Source organism: Hyperoodon ampullatus (genome assembly GCF_949752795.1).
Source record: "Hyperoodon ampullatus genome assembly, chromosome: 2".
Classification (NCBI taxonomy): Eukaryota; Metazoa; Chordata; class Mammalia; order Artiodactyla; family Ziphiidae; genus Hyperoodon; species Hyperoodon ampullatus.
The window spans coordinates 40,651,318-40,671,969 of NC_136915.1; the positions used below are offsets into that span (position 1 = coordinate 40,651,318).

The 20,652-nt window shown below is 52.6% G+C and overlaps 1 protein-coding gene across 1 annotated transcript in view; it reads right to left on the reverse strand.

Moving 5' to 3' along the window:
• TRABD2B (TraB domain containing 2B) overlaps nt 1-19,546 on the reverse strand; it is a gene marked incomplete at both ends in the record, with an annotated part of 218,277 nt that extends 198,731 nt beyond the window's left edge. Inside the window, 2 exons of the mRNA XM_079727957.1 lie at nt 16,873-17,433; nt 19,445-19,546. Coding sequence (XP_079584083.1) covers nt 16,873-17,433; nt 19,445-19,546 — 663 coding nt within the window. The remainder of the gene's footprint in view (nt 1-16,872; nt 17,434-19,444) is intronic.
• Nucleotides 19,547-20,652: the final 1,106 nt, after the last annotated feature.

Here is a 20,652-nt window from a genome sequence, read left to right on the forward strand (position 1 = left end):
CTACAGGGAGCGGTATGATTAGAGTTGCCGGGTCCCCTAGGGGAGCCATGTAAGAGGAAATTGGTTCGCTGAGCTGGGGCTGGACCAGAAAAGGCCTGGAGATCCTCCCAGACTTTTCAGACCAGGAATCAGCACCTCCTCCACGGAGCCTTCCCCAAGCACCCCGCCCACAAGTGAGCCCTCCCTCCTCAGCACCCCTCCCCCGGCACTCTTACTTGGCTCACACCAGCTTCATTCTTCCTTGTCATGTGCTGTTTCCATGCCTGTCCCATCTCTCCTACCCACCCGTAGGCCTCCTGGGGGCAAGATCCTTTCCTGCCTCCTCTCTGCCTGCTCTAGAGGGCCCTGCACAGAGTAATGGCTCAAAGAAACATCTGGTAAATGAATAAAAAGAAGAGTGAATTAATGAGTAGATCACAATCTAAGAAGCCAGGACTTTACCCCTCACACACCAGGGAGGCCTGCAAGATGTGCAGAAAAATACATGATCAAAACGACATTTCCTCCACCATCTCACCCTCCCCTTCTCTGCTTTCTTTGCCTTTAGTACTTAACCCATCCTGACTTGTTTCTTATCTGTCACCTCTCAGCCATTCAACAAACTTTAGCGGAGTGCCTACTACATGCCAGGCATGTTCTAGGCGCCAAGGATTCAGAGAACACAGACAGAATACTCTCATGGAGCTGACATTCTAGTGAGAGAGTAAATAAAGGGCAATAAACAAAATAAGTAAATAAAATATATAGAATGCCAACTGAGGACAGGTGTTATGGAGGAAAAAGGCGGGCAAGGAGGACAGGAAGTTCAAGGGAGGGATGTGCAATCTTAAGTAGGGTGTCAGGGAGACCACCTTTGAGCAAAGACCTGAAGGAGGTGGGAAAGAGGATTTTTTTCTTTCGTGTCCACTGACACACGCCTAGTACCTGGAGTAGTACCTGGCCTGCAGTGGGCGCAGAAGAATGAGTGTGATGGGAAGGTTAATCCATTTTCCTCATTAAACTTTTAATTTTGAGATAATTATAGATTTACATGCAATTGCGAGAAGGAATACCCTTCACCCAACTTCCCCCAACAGTGACATCTCACATAACTGGAATTCAGTATCAAAACCAGGAACATGACATGGACACAATCCACTGATGTGATTCAGACTTCACCAGTTTTACATGTATTAACTTGTGTATGTGTACATGGTATACTTAGTTGTACGCAATTTTAAGTATCAATCCCTTTCTAACAATTAGGAGGCCACTTGAAGAGTCCAGAGTTGAAGGAAAGTGCGATGGAGCAGGCTGGGCATTTCCACACATGGGAGCTCCATTTAACCCTCACAGCCATCTAAGAGGGTAGGTGCTCTTATCCTCATTTTACAGACGTGAAAACTGACAACTGCGAGGCTCAGAGAAGGAACTTGTTGGAAGCCACACAGTTGACAGGTGGAGAAACCAGAATTCTCCAACCCATGACTGTCTGGTTCCTTCCCTGGGGCACTTTCCTAAACACAAGAATTAAAACATAAAATAAAATAAAATAAAAAACAGAGGAAGCAGGGACCCAGAGGAAGGCCCGGCTCCAGGAAGGGAGAGGAAATAAGGGAGGAGTTGATGAGATTCTGAGTGAGGGGAACAGAACTACCATTCATGAGAAAGGATGGAGAGCTAGAGGGTCCTCAGGGAGGCGAGAAGAGGTGTCCTGGCTCAGCTGGACCTGATGTGCAATCTTGGGCAAGTTGATTTACGTCTCCGGGCTTTGTGTTGCTCAATGAGACAAGGGTGAGAATGGCCACCCAACCCATTTGCTCTAAGGCCAAGAGAGATGAAAAGGTAGCCCTCTGCAAAACCAAAGTGCTAGACCAGCTGCAAAGCCAGGAAGAAGGCGACCCAACCCAACAGGCCAGACTGCCTGCAGTCTCCCAACTAGAGTGACTGGCTGGCTTTCCAAAAGATGAACATGCAGAATTTAGGTCAGCATGCAGAGAGAATCTCAGTTTGTTTACAAGAGATGGACAGCGTGCATTCCTATTAAATGCCTTTGAATCCCAGCGATGATGAGAGACCCAGGGCTGTTTACCACTTGGGATATTTACTTTTCTCATATACAAATCAGCTTGGGTGCCGTCAGAGCTGCCACCACCTCACACTGCAGCCTTCTGACGTCCCTGCACTTCCCCAGTGCCCACACATGGTTTGAATTTATCGGTTTTAGCAGCTTTCATTTATATTGTGTGAGAATCACTGAATAACCAGCAAACAGAAGCTCTGATCCGTGTCCTGGAAAAAACACAGAAGTGTGAGGAAGGGGGTTGGAGGGAGGGCTGGGAAGATACCTCCAATCCCAGGAGAAGCCCTTAGGGCCCCTGTGGGAATGAAGGATCAGTGGGAAACCACAGCCCCATCTGGGGGTGAGAAGGGGCTCAGTGGGCACAGTCATCAAAGCCGAACACCTGGGTGCCACAGTGGGACACACGAAAGGCTGCCTAGATGTTTGACCTCCTGGAACCAAACATCTGGAAATCTGGGAACAAAGCGGGGGTAGTTGGGGACTTTCTGTTTTCCACCTGGATACTCAGACCATGATGTGTAGATACAGCGGTAATTTTACAGCTACTCCTAGCATCCCTGAGTGCGTACTTGGAGCCAGGCCCTAGGCAAACTCAAGTCATTAGATGAGGTTCCTGCCCTCAAAGAACTTCAGTCTATGGAGGAGACAGACATGTAAACACATAAAAGACAATAAAATAAAAAATGCTCTTTTCCAATGAGGTCAGAGCCAGCTGAGACAGTGGCTTTGAAGCAGCAGGGTGCCGTTATGGTTTACCAAGCACTCACACCTGTCGAGTGGGGTCGGCCAGTGAGGGACCTGCCCAGGCTCATTCTGCTGGACTCCTGATCCAGTGCTCTCATGATTTATGGACCATTTACAAACTGCAGATCCTCCCATCTCCCACCTCTGCTTGGTGAGCATTCCGGAACTGCCTGCCTCACACCACTTCCACTTCTAACAGGTGGACTCCCCCCAAATCTGCCATCAAATGGGCCACACGAAATGCAAGGCCATGTTATCCCACAGTAGCTGTTTTATAAATGGTGATCAGGGTCTCAGGCTCCTCACAAAAGGCTGATCTTTAACTACGGTTGGTCTCATTGAGCCGCCAGACTACTTTTACGATCCAGTTTCTAAGGGAAAACACACCCGCGCTCCTGTTCCAGAAGCTGAGCGTCCTTCTCCTCTGGCCCAGCAGTGGGAACATCCTGGATCTGATGAGGGAAAAGACCTTCACACGGCAGCTCCTTCCTCAAGCCAAGGGGCTTGAAAACTTCCAAGCAAGTTTGGGTGAGATAGATGCTCCAGCTTGACAAATGAGTGAATTACAGAACACAGGAGTGGGGAACAATGCCCCCCAGTGCACCCAGGATCAAGTACATGCTTCTTTTTTTTTTTTTTTTTTTTTTTTTTGCAGTACGCGGGCCTCTCACTATTGTGGCCTCTCCCGTTGTGGAGCACAGGCTCCGGACACACAGGCTCGGCGGCCATGGCTCACGGGCCTAGCCGCTCTGCGGCATGTGGGATCTTCCCGGACCGGGGCACGAACCCGTGTCCCCTGCATCGGCAGGCGGACTCTCAACCACTGCACCACCAGGGAAGTCCCAAGCCCATGCTTCTTAACATGGCTTACAAGCCCTCCACTGTGTGGCCCATGAGCCTCTCTGGCCAGTTCCCTGGTCTCCTATTCCTCCAGCAAGCACTGTCCATGACCATGAGTAAGTACGGTCTCTCGGTCTGAATCAATACCACCATCAGCCTCCGCTTCCATACCTGGTGCTTCTCCTGGACCCCAGGAACACCCATGTGTCCTTCAATACAGAGCTCAGGTGGCATTGTACTGCCAAGTATAGTATGAGTAGATGTATGCGTACTCAGGCCAGCCAGGTACTCATAAGGAGGGGAGGTCTGTCTGTTGTATACAATGAGCATCTTACCAGCAAAGAAAACTACCTGGACAGCAAGGATGCAGTCTCATCCATCTTGGTAGCATCTGTAGGGCTTCCAGAGGACCCCAGGGCCTGCAAAGCCCCAGCCACCACGGGGCGAGGCTGAGGTTCAGTGCTCAACCACGACAGGCAGGCGGGAACTGCTACCCAACCCAGCAGGGACTCCTCGGGCTTGGGGATGGGGGTGGCCCTCCGTCACACTTCCTTACTCCTGCACCCACCCTAGACAGTTACACGAAGAAGCGTCCCAGCCATCCAGACTGGTGCAGTTACAGATTCACAGCTTCCACTTCTATTGGGCCCTCAGCCTGCCCTGCCCTTCCTTCACCTGCCAAGGTCGGCTTCTGCTCTCAACCTGTACCTCTCTCCTCACACCCCCTCCTCACCTTAGGTCCTGGCCAATAGGTCACCTCACTCTCTCCTTCCCAAAGTGGCTGCCTTCCTCAGTGGGGAACATCAGAAGTCTATCAACTCCCTGGCTCTCCCAGTTTTTCATGCTTCCAGTCCCAGAAGACGAGCTAATACCCCACCTTTCTCCCCCCACTCCCCCATTGTCAGATTTCAGCCTCTTTTCATAGATGCAGGGAGGGTGAAAGCACAGACTCTGAAGCCAGACTTCCCGAGTTTGAATTCTAGATCTTCCCCTCAATGGCTCTGTGACCTCAGGTAAATGAAATAACCTATCTGTGCCTCAGTTTCCTCACCTGTAAAATGGGGTTGAATAATAGTATGTACCTGAGAGACTGTGGTGAGGAATCAGTGGGGCAGTGCATATAAAAGACTCAGACCCATTCTTGGCACTCTGCTGTGAAGCATCTCTCTCTGGGGTCTATTCAACCCCTCCCTTCCTCACCAGCCCCAGATTCATGACCTGGAACTAAGCCTGGCACAATGTAGTTCCCAGTAGTGCTCAGTAAACAACTGAAGGAAGGAATGGATGGGTGAACAGTTTCATAATAACTAATTCAATTCACTAAGTATGTGTAGGGTATTTCTCTGGGAGAAAGAGAAGAGGAAAAAACCTCACATACTGAGTACCACAAACAGCACGGCACACTTAAGGGCTAATAAAATCCTTGCCAGGCTTTATCCCCACTTCTCCCCATCACTCTGAGTTACTGCTATTAACATCCCACCTACTTATGCAATAGAGGAAAAGGACCCTCAGAGAGGGAATCGCCCCAGGTCATGCATGGGTCTAACCCGTGGCAGAGCTGGGCCTGAAGCAGGGGGCCTTCAGCCTAAACTTTTTTTCCCTCCTTTTGATGTGTCCGCACTCCAGGGAGCAGTGGGAGATTGTAGGGGAGCTGAACTAGAACGAGTATGGCCAGACGGTCAGAAAAAAATAACCACGCTCCGGGTGGCTGGGCGTCACGGTTCCCATCAGGCCGACCCCCAAACCTGCTCTGGATGATGCTTGGTGTGTGAGAGACTAAAGGATCGAGAACCATTTTCTCTATGGGATGGGCTTCACCTCGAGACACAGTGTGAAAATGGGCCAATAACAATAATTAAAATGACCATGACTTAAACCACCGCAATTAACATTCATTACCTCTGAGTGTGTGCCAGGCAGTCAGCTATGTGGTTGACATGCATTACCTCATTCACTCCTCACAACACACCAGGAGGTGAATGCTATTATGAGCCCCAGTTTTTCAGATGTGGAAACAGACCCTCAGTCATCCAGCCCGAGTGGTGGAGCTGGCATTCCACTTCCGGTTCAGTCTTTTTCTGAAAGTATCAAAAGATCTAAGTAGAAATCCTGGCTCCATCATTTTGCACAAAGCACTTAGCCTCAATTTCCTAAAATGGGGGAAATAATACTTACTTTTCAGGATTATTTTAGGAATTTATGGTGATAACCCTGAGGCCTAGCACATAATAGGCACTAAATAACAATGGCTGTCTTGGGAGCTGGAGAGGAAAAGGAGAGAGTAGAGTCAATGGAGGGAGGGGTAGGAAGACTTTTCTTTGCAAACCTTCTGCATTTCCCATCCCAGCACTTCTGCCTAACAGTCTCCTTCCTCTTGGCAAGGCCTTTTCCACTCCCATCTCCATGGGCTCTAGTACTGTTCAACCTGCAAGGTCTCCATCAAGAATCCTGCATTCCTTTCTCACCACCCTCTCCACAAAACTATACTCATGGAAGCAGAATAATATAAAAATCACCTGCAAGACCACCAGCAGGCCTTGGCATGGGGGTTATGTAGTGCTGGGTCAACTCAACATTCCAGTCAAGGTCAAGCACAGTGACAGTGCATTATTGTCACTGAGGTGCCAAAGTGACTCAGTTCACCCATCCCTGGCCCATCCATAGCTCTTCAAGCTGCATCTCAGCCCCAGTAGAGGGTCTGGAGCTCAAAAATATCCCATAACCCAGGAGACTCTACAGCCACAGGGAGGGGGGCCACTGGGGGTCTGAATAGGGGAGGTTGGTGGGGGGGAGACAGGAAACTGGTCTAGCCCCCGTCTAGGTGTCCTCCTGGGGGGGCCAGGAGGAAGAGCTATCCAGCGGCATGTGAAAGACTGTGGAAACTGCAAACCGCGATGCAAACAGTTGAAATTATCATTGCCAATCAGGCTTTTGTCTCTCCTCAAACTCAAAGCAGAGCAGTTCAAGAAAGGGAAACCGGGCTTCCCTGGTGGCGCAGTGGTTGAGAGTCCGCCTGCCGATGCAGGGGAAACGGGTTCGTGCCCCGGTCTGGGAAGATCCCACATGCCGCGGAGCGGCTGGGCCCGTGAGCCATGGCTGCTGGGCCTGTGCGTCCGGAGCCTGTGCTCCACAACGGGAGAGGCCACAACAGTGAGAGGCCCACATACCACAAAAAAAAAAAAAAAAAAAAAAAAAAAAGGGAAACCGTGTGAACTAGGGCTAAAAGATGATCCAGAGAGATATCTGAAAGGCGTTCTCTGCCGAATCTTCCTTTCTAAAAAGGGGTTTCAAATGGGGTCTGAGGCTTAAATTACAAACCACCTTAAGTCCCCAGGAGATAAAACTGGTCAGGACACTACAGAACCTTCACAGGGAGGAAGCAGGTAAGCCCTTTAAACAGAAGAGGAAGTGGAAAAGGCCTGGCCTTTTATCTTTGCACTTTGGCTTCCCCGGGTAGGGCTGGCCAGGGGACGCGGGCGCTGGCGCCGCCTGTTTGGTCGCCAGGGCTGGCCGAGGGTCAGGCGGGGCCGCACGCGGCACTTCTAGGAAATGTGCACTTTCGCTCTCGGCATCCCGTCCACTGAGGCAGCCCGAGCAACGCCAACTGCGCCCAACAGCGCTCCGAGCCGGGCTGGGGCGAAGGTGGTCAAGCCTGGGAAGCGTGCATCTTCTGTGCCCCCACAGGACACCGCATTACCTGCCGCGGCCACACACCCCCGCCCCCCCACCCCCGCTCCACAGTGTAAGGCACTTCTGTTCCTTCCCCTCCCGACCCTGGAAGGGAGCACAGGGAAGAGCATCATAGTTCTTGGTCACTTTCGTATCTCCAGCACAAATCCCAGCATCTGGCACACAGTGGGAGCTAAAAAGCATTTCTTGAAAAATTATATGATGATGCTAATTTAAAGATGCAATGATAACTATGTGTGTCTGGCACTTTTAATCAGTTAATCCTCACAGCAAGCAGATGAAATTGATAGATAGGAAACTAAGGTGCAGGAAGGTTACCCCAACTAGCCTCAGGTGACCTGCACTCCCAATGAGTGCAATGATTCTGGGCCCTGAAGGAGCACCAGCCCGTCCTGGGCCAGTGCCCCGAGGTGTCCTAAGGGACTTCTGAGCTGAGTCTTGTGCTATGCCGTGTGAATATAGACTAATTCTTGGTTCTGAAGGTTAAATCAGACCAGGATGTCCCTCTGAATGAGGGAAAGAGGGAGGAAGCTTTATGCAGAGAAATAGGCTCACAAGGTAAGAGAAGTAAAACTGAGTGCTTTCCCCTGCTCTTCCTGACCCGCTGGGGAGAAAAGGGAGAACCCCAAGAATAAAAGATGACAGGGTCTCAGCACTCAGGGCCGGGAAATATGTGCACTGCCTACGGGGGAGGTGAATGGTGGTCAGGGACCACCTGAAAGCCTGTAGGTTCCCCCAGGGAAACTACCTTTGCCTAGTCAGGGAGGAACACAGGCTGGCAGCAGGTGCCACTGAAGAGAGACTGCACAGGACCTAGGCCATTACCCAGAAATGGCTCCAGGGCCCTGACTTGTGTGGGCCAAATCTGACGACCTTCTGGCTCTTTTCAAGGGTAGCCAAGCATTCAGAGTGGCCCTGGTACAACTCACCCACTGTTAGGGACTGAATGTTTGTGCCACTCCATCCATATGTTGAAGCCCCAAACTCCATTATGATAGTATTTGGAGGTGGAAACTTTACAAGGGAATTAGGTTTATAAGAGGTCATAAAGGTGGGGTCCTCATGATAGGATTAGTGCCCATCACCAGAGCTGGCTCTCTCTCAACCTCTAACCAATATAATGTGATGTCAATTAAGCCTCAATAAAAAAATCAAAAAAGAAAAGGAAAAAACCTCACAATGCTCAAAACCCGTCACATCATTGCAACCTAAACTCAAACTGCTGACTTATGTATGATCAGGTGGTATCAGCCCAGAGGGAACAGTCCAATCTGGTGACCATGGATGAAAGTCTGGCTATAAAGGATCATTTGCCTGAAGAGTCCAGGCTTTTCAAATGACTGCCCTCAGGAACCTTTATAGCCAGACAATAAAAACTCGGAAGGGCTCTCAGGTAGAGGGAACAGCATAAGCAAATGCTTGGAGGCCTGACCATGGATTGTGTGACAGAGAGAGGAAGGGAGAGAGAAGTAGAACAGGTCAGCAGCACTGCAGCCCCAAGCAAAGTAGCAGGTAATGGATAAAATTAAACATTTTTCAAAGAAAATTAAGTGGGGGATGGAGTAAACCTGGAGAAGCTCACATGAACTCTGGGTAGAGAAGAGGAGAAAAAAAGAAGGCTTTGTCTGCAAGGAACAGATGAGGAAGAGAAAACGACAAAGTGTTCCAGGAAGGAGAGCGAGAAATCCAACAGTGACCTGTGGATGTTACAAAGTCCTCACCAAATGGACCAGCGACAGCACTGAACTGTCTCCGTGTCTCAGGTGGGCAGGCTGAGGCTTTCTGTGAATACAGAGGCCGAGACGCAGTCCCCTGTTAGCATCCAGAGCTGCCAACACCTCAACCACAGGATACACCACAGGGCCCCAACTTCAGAACTGGAACACATCCAGTCTCATTTTGTAATCAATTGTGAGCATATTTTGAGCTAGGTTTTGAAGCCAGGTTGATTAGGAAAGAAAAGACTGCCTCAGTAATAATTATAATAGAATGTAAAATATGTAAGTGCCGAAAGAATACTATAAAACGCCATAAAAAATTCCATGGAGGGAAAGAATAGATGTGGCTGGGTCATCAAGGAAAGACTTGCACAAAGTCTTCCCAAGCCGATGAGATTTAGGAGCATTCTGGGAAGACTTCCTGGAGGAGGTACAGCATTGAGCTGAGCCTTGGATATCTCATAGGAATCAGGAGTAGAAGAGGAAAGGAGGAAATTCCTGCAGAGGGAGAGGGCCTAACACAAGCAACAGCATTTCCAAGCTTGGGGCAACGTTTTGTGTTCCAGCGGATATTCTGCGCAGATTTAAAAGCCTGCGGATACTGGAGGAGTTGCTCAGCCAGACGGCTTGGCAGCCGCTGAGCAGAACTGAAGGCTGGGCCACCGGCTGCCTGTGGATTAAGTGGGCGGACAGAGAGCCAGTGATGGGAGATAAAAGGGAGTGAAGTGGATAATATTTAGAAGCAAACTCGAGGGCGAGAGAACGCGGCAGCCCGGCTGGCAGGCAGCAGGCTTGTCCCATTCTTCAGTTTCCTCCCTCGAAAAGCTGCATTACCAGGCGACCTCTTCCTGGCTTTGAGAGATGTCCAAATGGGAACTATTAACAAAGGCACGGGCACACTCCCATTTTTATCTCCGTCTCAAAGTGCTTTGCCGCTCAGGCTTTTCTCTTTGGCCTGGCATCGGCTGGTGGGTGAGGTGCTGCGGGAAGGAGATCACTGTGTTTGTGGATGGGACTTCTTGGAATTCTTGAGAACTGGTCCCTTCCAACTCTAAGATTTTAGAAGTCTGTGTGTATGAGCTGAAAAAATGTCTTCAAAGCTAAGGGGCTAGGATTTCACGATGCGAAGATTCTTCGAGTCCAAAAATGCCTCTGAGCCTAACGTTCTAAGATTTCCCCATTCTTAGATTCCCTGAGCCTCCAAGTCCCGGCTCGGGATTCGGAGATTCTGTAAATCAGGAAGACGTCGTGCTGTGTGACCTTCTGATTCCGAGACTAGAATATTTCATGACATCTTGGTCACCTCTGGCTTTATGGCCTCACTCTCCTTTGATGGAGGTACCTAAGCCATCCTGTGCGTCTGCTCCTGAGTTTGTTCCCCCCCACCCCACCCCATGTTGGGATAATATATTAAATGCTAAAGTCTGAGTTAACCAAGTCAGGGGAAAAAAAAAAAAAAAAAAAGGACAGAGCCTGCTGTGCTGGCAGGGGCTCTTTGCAAACAGCTCTCCGGGCACACAAAGAGTCTGAGAGTACACATGCCTAGGGGTCAGTGCTAGGGGTCCCCCAAGTGACTTCCACACCGTGTGACAGACATTTGCTGAACAGCTCCTAACCGCAGGGCTCGGTGCGGGAGCCACAGTGGGTGTGGCAGGCTTCCAGAAGCACAGCGCGGAGGCGGGGCCAGAAGCAGCTTGCTCCCAGGCCAGGATCTGGAGTTACACGTGCAGACTAGGCCAGCCTGTGCTTGGAGCCAGTACTGACCCAGGGGCTCTCACTCTGGCTGTCTTCTGGAGAGAAGAGGGCTCAGCACGGTCGGACATCCTCAGGGGTGCCCAACGGTCTTAGGGGAGGTGCCTGGCCCCTTCACTCTGGGGAAGATACATAGATCTGATGGGAAGCCAGAAGTAGGGACGAGTACTGAGAACTTGAGGGACCAAAGGTCAGTGCTGCTGTAGCTGCCATGGAGGCTCAGGTGGGGTGTAGCACCCAGCAATAGCCATTCTTGGAGGATGGGAAGTGAGAGTGGGTTCTGCAAGATGGAAATGTATAACAGCAAGAGAAAGTAAGAACAGGCTCTCCGTGTGACATGTGGAGACAGGACACAGGGGAGACTAATGCACAGGCGCTCCATGCCTCAGTTTCCACGGCTGTAAGAAAGGACTAATAATGCTCACTCTCCCCGACTTGGCAGTGAACTCTCCGGGGGAAAAATCTAGGCTGTTTCCCAGTCTCTGCTCCCAGCATTGTCCTGGCTGACACTAAGGTGCTCTGGCTGAAAGAGTGAGGGAGCCAGTGAGGGAGCGGGGTCCTGATGACGGGCAGGCTCCAAGGCTGGGCAGCTATCCACCAGACTGTGCCATGATGGGCTGGGGCTCTGTCTGCCCTGCAGGCTGGCAACAAGAGGCAGCAGGTCACCCACCGGAACTAGCAGGCTTCCGGATGAGTAGGTTTCGGCAGCAGCCCGCCACAGACAAGCCTGCCAGCCCCTCCCAACGGTGGAGAACTCAGGCTCGAAATCTCAGGGTGGCCCAGGGCCTCCAAGATACAAGGACCGAAGATGAAAACCGCAGAAGTCAGAACTGGGTCGGGCCTGGAAATCGTGGGACAGAGGGGCAACCTAGGCCCAGAGAGGGACAGGACAAGCCCAGAGTCACAGCCAAGGTAGGGATGGGGCAAGACTAGAGCCTACTTCGTATTCAACGACCCACTTCATGATTTCCACATTTTGTGTCCTTGTAGGATGGTGTGGACCCATTAAAGTTCAAGGAGGAGGCTCTTCACTGGGGCTTGTGTCATCTTTCTTCATTCATTCATTCATTCATTCATTCAATAGTGCTGGATGAAGGAAGGGAAGCAGGGATCGTCATATCATGGTTTCTGACCATTCATTCATTCGTTCTCTCTCTAAATACTAATTGAGCACCCAATAATATGTGGTATTGATATAGGACCTCTGACTATAACCAAGGACAGCCTTTATTCAACTGTGCTGCCTAGCCTGTGTTAGGGGTGCCGTCTTCACAATGGTCCCTTGGAAAGCTGGGCATGCCTTTGGGAACTCCTAGTTTAGAATAAGATTCAATTTCTAAGCCAGGGAGAAAATCAGTTTCAGCACTTTTCAATGATCTCTTTCTATACATTTTTTATATTTTATTTTATTTTTTAGAAAGATATGGTGATCTCCCTCCACTCCAATACACACACACGTCACCAGATAATGCCACCTGACTGTTAAAAACAAAATTATGTCAGCTCTCGGAATCTTGAAAAACATGGACTCTGGCATCAGACACTTGAGTTTGAATCCTGAGCCTGCCTCACCTGGCTGTATAATCACAACCCAATGACTTAACCTTTTTAAACCTTAATTTATTGTCTGTAAAAGGGATATGATACCCTGCCTTGTCGTATCTCTGTGAGGATTAGAGATGATGTACTTACGAGGTCTAATGTAGCGCCCTGTACAGAGATACAGCTCAACAAATGATGACTTTCGGGTTTCTAACTCCCTAGAGAGGGGGCTGTAGAATTTTACAAACATTTCGGACACCCTTGGCAGCCAAGCCCAAATGTTCAGGCTCTACGCACATTGGATGGATAGCATCGGCATGTTAGCTAAATCACAGCCAAGTACAGAACGGCAGTGTCCCGTTTTCTTATTTTGCCCAGAGAACCACATAACTTAGAGGTCTCCTCATCTAGTGCCTCCACTGTGCTGAGTGGGGGGGGACTGAGGCCCCCTAGAGGGAGAAGGAGGTCTCCTAATCAGCCCAGTGTGTTTGTGGCAGCTGGTACCAGTCCCCAGAGGCAGCCAGCAGAGCCGACTGAAATCTGCAGGTCCCAAGATTGTCACAAGATCTGGACTCAAAGCTCAGGCATCCCCAGGCCCCTGAGGGCAGGGGCTGCCACCACCCGCTATTACTCCAGCTTTACTTTGTTCAGCAAAGCATGCGCAGTGGACAGGGCTGCTGGCAGAAGGTGCCAACAGGGCAGAGCTGATGCTTGCCAGGCAGCCTTCTCCCTTCCTTGTCCTGAAGCCGCCCGGACTCTTTTCCAAGCTCAAGCCTTACATCTAGGTAGTCATTTTACCCTCTCGACAACCTCCCACAGGTAGTAGCTTCTCACGTCCTCACAAAACCAGCTCAGTTGTGAAAGGCTGGTCACTACTGCCCAATTCGATTGTTAGTTAAGAACACCAGCGTTACATACAAGTCATTGGTTTTAGAGCCAGAGCTGGGACTGAAACCTAGAAGCTAGTCTCCCATCTCTCAGCCCACTATGCTGAGCTGTCTGTAACACATCACAGAAATCTTCAGAGGACCTGCCTTTACCATCCCTGCTCCAGCCACATAGTCAAAGGAAATAATTTCTCTAGAAGTATAAATTCTCCAAGAAGTAAAATTTTAAGCCTTTAAGCTCTAAAGGAAAGAAGAAAACAGAAGAAAGGACTGGAGGAAGAATTGCAGGACACGAACTACCTACATGGAGGGAGTCTAGAGAATCCGCAAGGGGCTGCGGGAGGGGCGCATCCTTCCTTTAGAGTCAGGCAGACCGGCTCTGTTCCATATTAGCCACGTGACCTCGGGCAAGTCATCCAGCCTTTCTGAGTGCCCACCTTAGAAAGTTCCAGGGTTGCGAGACTCCAACAAGATGAAAAAGCGTGCAGAGCCTCCTGCAGGGTGCCTGGCACGTGGAGTTGATTATAATCGTCCCATGGAATATCAGGGCTGGAGTGGCTTGAATGATGACCTAATCCTGATGTCTCATTTCACAGGTGGGAAAAACAAGGTCCAGAGAGGTGACGTGACTTGCTCAAGGACACAGAGCAAACTCATGGTGATGTTAGGTCTAGTACCCTCAGTTCATATTAAAATCAGAGACCACGGCCAAGAAGCTGGATCTTTCAAGCTGTGCGATGATGGAAGAAACTTTTTCAGTCATTCCTCTAGCCCATGTAGCTTTCTTTCTCCATTTAGCAAGGGAAAATGTGGTATTTCTGACCAGAAGAAAATATAAAATTTTGAGAAATACTAAAGTTAAAACTAAAATCGGGCTTCCCTGGTGGCGCAGTGGTTACAGAGTCTGCCTGCCGGTGCAGGGTACGCAGGTTTGAGCCCTGGTCCAGGAGGATCCCACATGCCGCGGAGCAACTAGGCCCGTGTGCCACAACTACTGAGCCTGCGCTGTAGAGCCTGCGAGCTGCAACTACTGAGCCCATGTGCCACAACTACTGAAGCTTGCGTGCCTAGAGACCGTGAAGCCCGTGCTCCGCAACGAAGAGTAGCCCCCGCTCGCCGCAACTAGAGAAAGCCCGCACACAGCAACAAAGACCCAGCGCAGCCAAAAATAAATAAATAAAATAAATAAATTTATTAAAAAAAACACACACACTAAAATTCCAGTCTTAACAAACAGGCGCTCTCTTTTAAGGCTTTTTTTCCGTCCTTCCTCTCTCATTGCTCCCCCCTCCCCAAATATTTTGCAATAACAGTAATGCTGGGAGGAAAGAAAAAATAAAAATCTGATGCACTTAACAGATATTTCAGTACAATAATGCATCACAGATGTTCATATCAAACTGTGCATGCGTGCATACAATTTTACTGAGAAGGCTGTTGCATTTCTGACTTTGGGGTTGGGGATCCCTAACAACCCCAACTGCCCAAGCTCTGGAATCCTTCCCTTCACAGTTAGCCCACGGCTGCCCACGGGGATGGAGGAGAGACTTCATCACCTCGCTCCAAAATGATAACAGGACAAATTGGCGGGGTCAGGCACTCTGGCAGGTGGTGAAGGGTGTGCAGATTAGGGAACCGAGAGGAGTCCTGTTTTCTTTTGTTCAGGACTTGCTTCCTACAGCCCTCTCGAGGAGCTGGACCCAAGAACAATTTTAAGAGCGGGCCCGGGCTGGTGATGGGTGGGTGCATTTTTGAAACCAGAGGTTTGAGTCTGTTTGATCTTCAAATGTGGGCTTTGGAGACTGTCAGCGGGCTCCTCGCTGGCCGATGAATGGCTCTCAGGAACTTTTCCTAAAACATAACCTCACGCACTTTCCAGCAAATGTTTTCAACCTACCAAAGCCGTCCTTTGGTTGAACAGCAGTGTTTCCAGACCTCGAAGAAAGATAGTTTTGTTGTTTTAAGAGAGACAGATTAAAGCCAGGGGCTGTTTAACCAGAGGGTCTGTGTGTGCCCTTCGCCTCTGGTCGGATTCCTCTGTGGTTGGTACAAAGAGGGTGTTGAGAGTGACGGTGGATCCCCCCACCTCCCCAACCTAAAAAAGATATCAAGGCCAGACGTGAGGCCTCTGAACAGAGAGGCCTCCTACAAACCTGCCTCCAGAATGAGATGGGCGGCAAGCGCTGGGGAGCCCGACGCAGATAATATCAGCTCCCGAGGCTGGCAAGGGAAAAGTCACTTCAGAGGGAGAAAGCCGGTAGGTTCAGAGGAATCAGCGCTGGGCCAGAGAATGCACAGGATTTTTCCCCGCGGAGAAGGAGTCAGGCGTAGTCAGAACCCTGCGGGGCGTGACTAACTGCCCCAATATTCCTGCCACCGGGGCCCTCTGGGTAAGGGCTCCACAATTATGGGAGAGCCAGCAGGAGAACCGACAAACCCGCCTTTCATTTGGCCGGCAAATCAATCTGCCTTCTTACCTCCCCGGGGACAATATTGCATTTCCCCTGGAAAAACAAAAGCCAGAGATCTCCGAAGGGGGATCAGTTTCTGCCCCTGTTTCCCTGGTGAAGAGCTTGCAACATCTCAGGAGCAGCCAAGCAGGTCTGGTTCCAGTGGCAGAGTTTCTACTCTGGCCAATTTATGGGGCTGTCTCCTTACGGGAGGAGTATGTGTTGGGGACCACACCACGCTTGGGGCATGGGCCCGGCCTCCTTGCAGGAGCCACCAGCCCTGACTCAGGGACTGACAGCCCGTTCTCAAGGCGCAGATGTGAACTCATTGTTCCCTGGGCCTCAGAGTTGAGCTTGGGGCCAGTGAGTTGTGAGTGACCTCTGACCATGGAGATGGAGCTTTTCATGACATTTTGCTGGATCAGGTCTCTGGCAGCCAGAGACTTTAAACCTCCTAAGCTCCGCCCTTCTCCCTGCCCCTACACCTGAGGTTCAGAAATCAGAACTGTCAACCTTTAAGTGAACACATTTCTCTGAAATTATTAACCCCAAAACTATCCTTGCTGACTTTCTCCCAGCCTAGGGGAGGCAGTCCGAGGGTCACCTGAAGCTTTGCAGAGGCCCCGGGAAATCTGGCAGCGCTTAACAGCAAGCCAGGGTCACTAGAGACCGGGCCCATCGCACTTCTCCTGCCCCCCGACCCCAACCCCACCCCCAAGAAGCCCGTCTCCCTCTATCCGTCCTCCGTACATACACACAGCTGCCTGGATGCACCCATACAACAGCCTCAAGACAGCCTCCTGCTCTTGAGACCCCAGGGTCTCAGGGAAAGTCAGGCCCAAACTGAAAACTCTTTCTTTTTGTTTTTCATCACTGTGATGCTCCGAGGGAAATTCTTTCTGCTTGGGCGAGCACAGCAGGTGGGGAGTGTGTATCCCCAACAGGTAGCACCACTGAGATAGAAGAAAACGCACAAACTCTTACCCCCAATTCCAGCACATGCCAGTTTGCCCTCATACCACCACAAAGGCAGCTCAAGGGCTGCCCCACAGCCCAAAAGACCCTCTCCCTTTCAGGGAAGGGCAGGGAAGGGCAGGGTTCTGCCTGCCGAGGGAACACCATCAGAGAAGAGGATCAAGGCGCACGGGGGCTGCCGGGCTCTGGGGCGGGCGCTGCGCGCTTACCTGGGAGAAGTTGAGCCCATTGAGCGGATGACACTGCTCCTCCACGCGCTCCACGGCCCCGGTGCTCTTCTTCATCTTCTCGGCCCGCTGGGCCAGGTAGAGGTCCAGCACAGGCACGCCCCGGGAGCGCACGTCGGTCTCCGTGAGCGAGTTCACCATGAGCATCACCCACACCGGCCTCTTGCGCTCCCAGTTGCCCGCGATGGCGTTGAATAGATAGTCGGCGTAGAGCCCCTTGCCCCGCTGTGCGGGCGTCATCCACGACGGCATCATCAGCTTCACGTAGTCCAGGTGGCGCTTCAGGCGCCAGTAGAGCTCACGGGGCAGCACGTCCTGCAGGTTCTCCCCGTGCGGCAGCAGCTGGCAGCTGGCCAGCGCCGAGATGGTGTAGGGGTCTGTCAGGTCCAGCTCAAAATAGACGCGGGCACTGGCCTGGAAGGCTGCCTTGGAGTTGTCCGGGATGAAGTCCCAGACGCGGGTGTAGGGGACGTGGATGGTGCCAAAGAGGTAGGCCGGGGGGTCGCGCCGAATAGTCCACAGGAAGGAGTTCAGGTCCCTCTGCTGCAGGGGGACAGGTAAAGGAAGGCAGTGAGGCTGAAGGCAGCAGAATTAAGCCAAGGTTAGAACAGAGGGGGCAGGTGGAGCTGGGGATGGAAGGCAGAGAGCTACACGCGGCCATGGGAAGAAGCAAGGGCTTTGGAAGCTGAAAGACCCGTATCTTAGCTGTATGATCTTAAGCACACTTTCACTTCCCACAGACCCAGTTTCCCCATCTGTAAAATGGGAGCTGAAAGCAGCCACCCCAGGGATTGTTGGAAGAATGAAAAGACACAGTCTATGTAAATAAGCCCGAAGAACAGTGCCAGGCACAGAGGGAGGAGGCAGTGAAGGAGGCTCTCATTATGACTGGCTGTCACTGTGAGTGCCAAGGACTGCCACACCACCTGAGAATATTCATGCTTGGCCAAGCCAAACCTTCACTGGTGGTGTTTCATGTGGAGGGTGTAAAGACGGGGACCAAGAGTCCTGCTCTGGCAAGAAAGGAGGAAGTCATATAACTTTTAAATCCAACCATTAGAAGATACATGCCAAGAGCACTTTGAAAGCAGAACACCTATTAAAAATAGCACACCTATTTAAACAGCTACTTCCCATTCAGCAGGGCGGATACAATTTTCTTTTTGGAGGGCAGGTCTGGGGGGTGTCAGCTACCCTGCTCCACCAGCTGAAACCACAGATGAGAAAGTGCTTTAAAACCTGCAGGCTAAGTAAAGTCTCAAGGCCCTGGTTTGGGAGGGAAAGATTTCACAGAATTAGTCCCAAGAAATGTACATGCTTTCTGGGCTCCTCCCCTCAAAAGGTGTACCTGGTCTCCAAGTCCAATTCTCTGCCATCACTTAAGCTCTGAAGAGGGATATGTGTGTCTGTGTAGAGGTGAAGGAGAGGCAGGAGGACATGGGTCATTTCTCCAGATCCAGTTTAGGTCCAGGGGTTAAGGGGCATGCAAAAGGGACTATCATTTCTCTCAGGCATTTTCTATCCAGAATACCCCCTGGACTGTCCACTGCCATCCACCGTCTGCAAGCTTTCGGTCAACTCATAAAATTCTTCTGCTTGATTCTAGCACAAATGAGAAGTATCGGTCAGGGTGGGCAAAGGGAACAGCACCTTACTTTACTGACAACCAAAAATTGTAAATCCCAGCATACTGGAGAGAGACTAGCTCTGAGCACCCTGCCTGTCTCGGAGCTCCCTGTTTCTGAACAAGTCACGACACTGGAGGTGCACCTTGCCCAAGGTCAACTAAGAGCGCAGCCAGTGAGGACCCTACACAAATTTTTCCTGATCCCTGGCCTCCAATTCAGAGTTATTTTCCATGCATTAATTTACACTTTGAGGGAGAGAGACTGAGGGAAATCAAGGGATTCCTGAGTTTGGAAGAAAAATTAGGAGAACTAGTAATTACTCAACCCCCAAGGAAATATTAGGCCAGCATGTCCTGGCACTTTCTTTCCTCTCCTCTGGAATCTTCCTCCTTTTTGTGAAATCGGGGCACTTGGGAGAGTGGGTGCTGGGGCCTGGGCTGGAGAGGGAGAAAGTTTGCCTTAGGTCAAGGGTGGGGACCAGGGGGGAGAGGGAAGCCTGCAAGGGGTCTGAGCGTGTAAGAATGAGAGGAAGGGGCAGAGAAGAGAAGGGCAAGGAATGGTAGAAACAGAGTCAGAACTGAGAAGAGAGGAACCAGAGGGTAAGGACAGGCTAAAAGTAAGAAAGAAGGGAGTCAAAAAGGGCACAGAGAGGAAAGGTCCAAGCAGGACCGAAAGTCGAGGAGAGCCCGAGAGCGTCAGCGTTTGGAGAAGGAGCTGGAGAGGGAGCGCCCCAACTCGCCTCCCCGGACGGAGCTGGAGCCCCGGCGGCAGAAGCCAGGGAAGGGCGCCCGAGGCTGCGCCCGGCGGGCGGAGGTGGAGCGGGTGGGCCGAGGTGGGTGTGGAAGGTAGGACCCCCCAAACCATCGTCCCCGCAGGGCTGGAGTGGCCGCGCGGCCGGGAGAGTGGCCGGGCGGGCGCTCGCTCACCGATCCGGGCGGCCGGCACTGTCCTGCGTCCGGGGGCTGCGGGCGGGCGCGGGCGGTGGCGAGGAGGGCGGCGAGCAACGGCCCCGCCAGGGCGGCGTGCATCCTGCCGGGGCCCGCGGGGCGCGGGGGACCCTTCTGGGCGGCGCCCCTCAGCTGGGCGGGCAGCCCCCGGCTGGGCACGGAGGTTCCGCTGGAGCGCGGGGCTCCAGATACTGGATGCCGGGAGCCCTTTGGGGCGTGGCTGGATGTCCCTGCCGGACCTGGGGGTCCCTCTGGGGCGGGGCTCCGTCTGTTGCAAGAGGGGGATCCTCTGGGGCGGGGCCCTTTGGCCGGGACGCGTAGCCGGGTTGGCCGAGCCCCGGGGTTGTGAGAGCGCGCGGGGTTGCCGAGGCGCGCGGAGGTCCTGGAGCTGCGTCGCGGTCCAGGGGCGCGCAGGGTTCTCGGGGTAGTACCGGGACGGCGGGCGCGCGGGGTCCCGGGGTTATGCTGGGGACCCGGGGCGCGCAACGGTCCCAGGGGTGCGCGGCGCTCCAGGGGGCGCGCGGGGGGACAAGTGCGGCGGCGGGCGCGGCGGGGGCGGGGGTCGGGTCTGGGGCGCCCGGTGGCCCCCGAGCGGGGATCAGAGGGGCGGCGGGCGGCCGCGCGGCCGCTGCCCGGGCTCCGCCATGCTGCTCCGCGGCCGGGAGGGAGGGAGAGAGGAGGGCGGGAGAGCGGCGCGGAGCCGGGCCGGGCGGGGGGCTGGGGCCGCCGGGGCGGGGGGAGGGGAGGACCCGGCGCGGGGGGCGGGGGGCCGGGGCCGCGCCGGGCCGGGCCGCAGGGAGTCGGGGAGAGCTCTGCGCCCGGGCGCGGCGAGGCGGGGTCTGATGGGCATGGCAGGCGCTCGCTCGCTCCTCTCCTGCTCCCTAGCTCTCTCTCTCACACGCGGGCGGAGGGAGGCGAAGCCCGCAGCAGCCACTTCCCAACTTTCCAAACTTCCCAGCGCAACTTTTTCCTCTCCTCCCCTGCCCGCGCCTCCTCCTCCCCCTTCCCCTTCCCCTTCTCCTCTCCAACTCCCCGCCGGGCCGCAGCTTCAGCGCGCGGCCGCCAGAGGGCGACCGGGCCGAGGCCCGAAGGGCCAACTTCAATCCGGCTGCGCGTTGGACGCGGACTGGCCCGGCAGCGACAAATGTGGGGAGATGGACCAGACAGGTCCTGGAGGAGTGAACAGC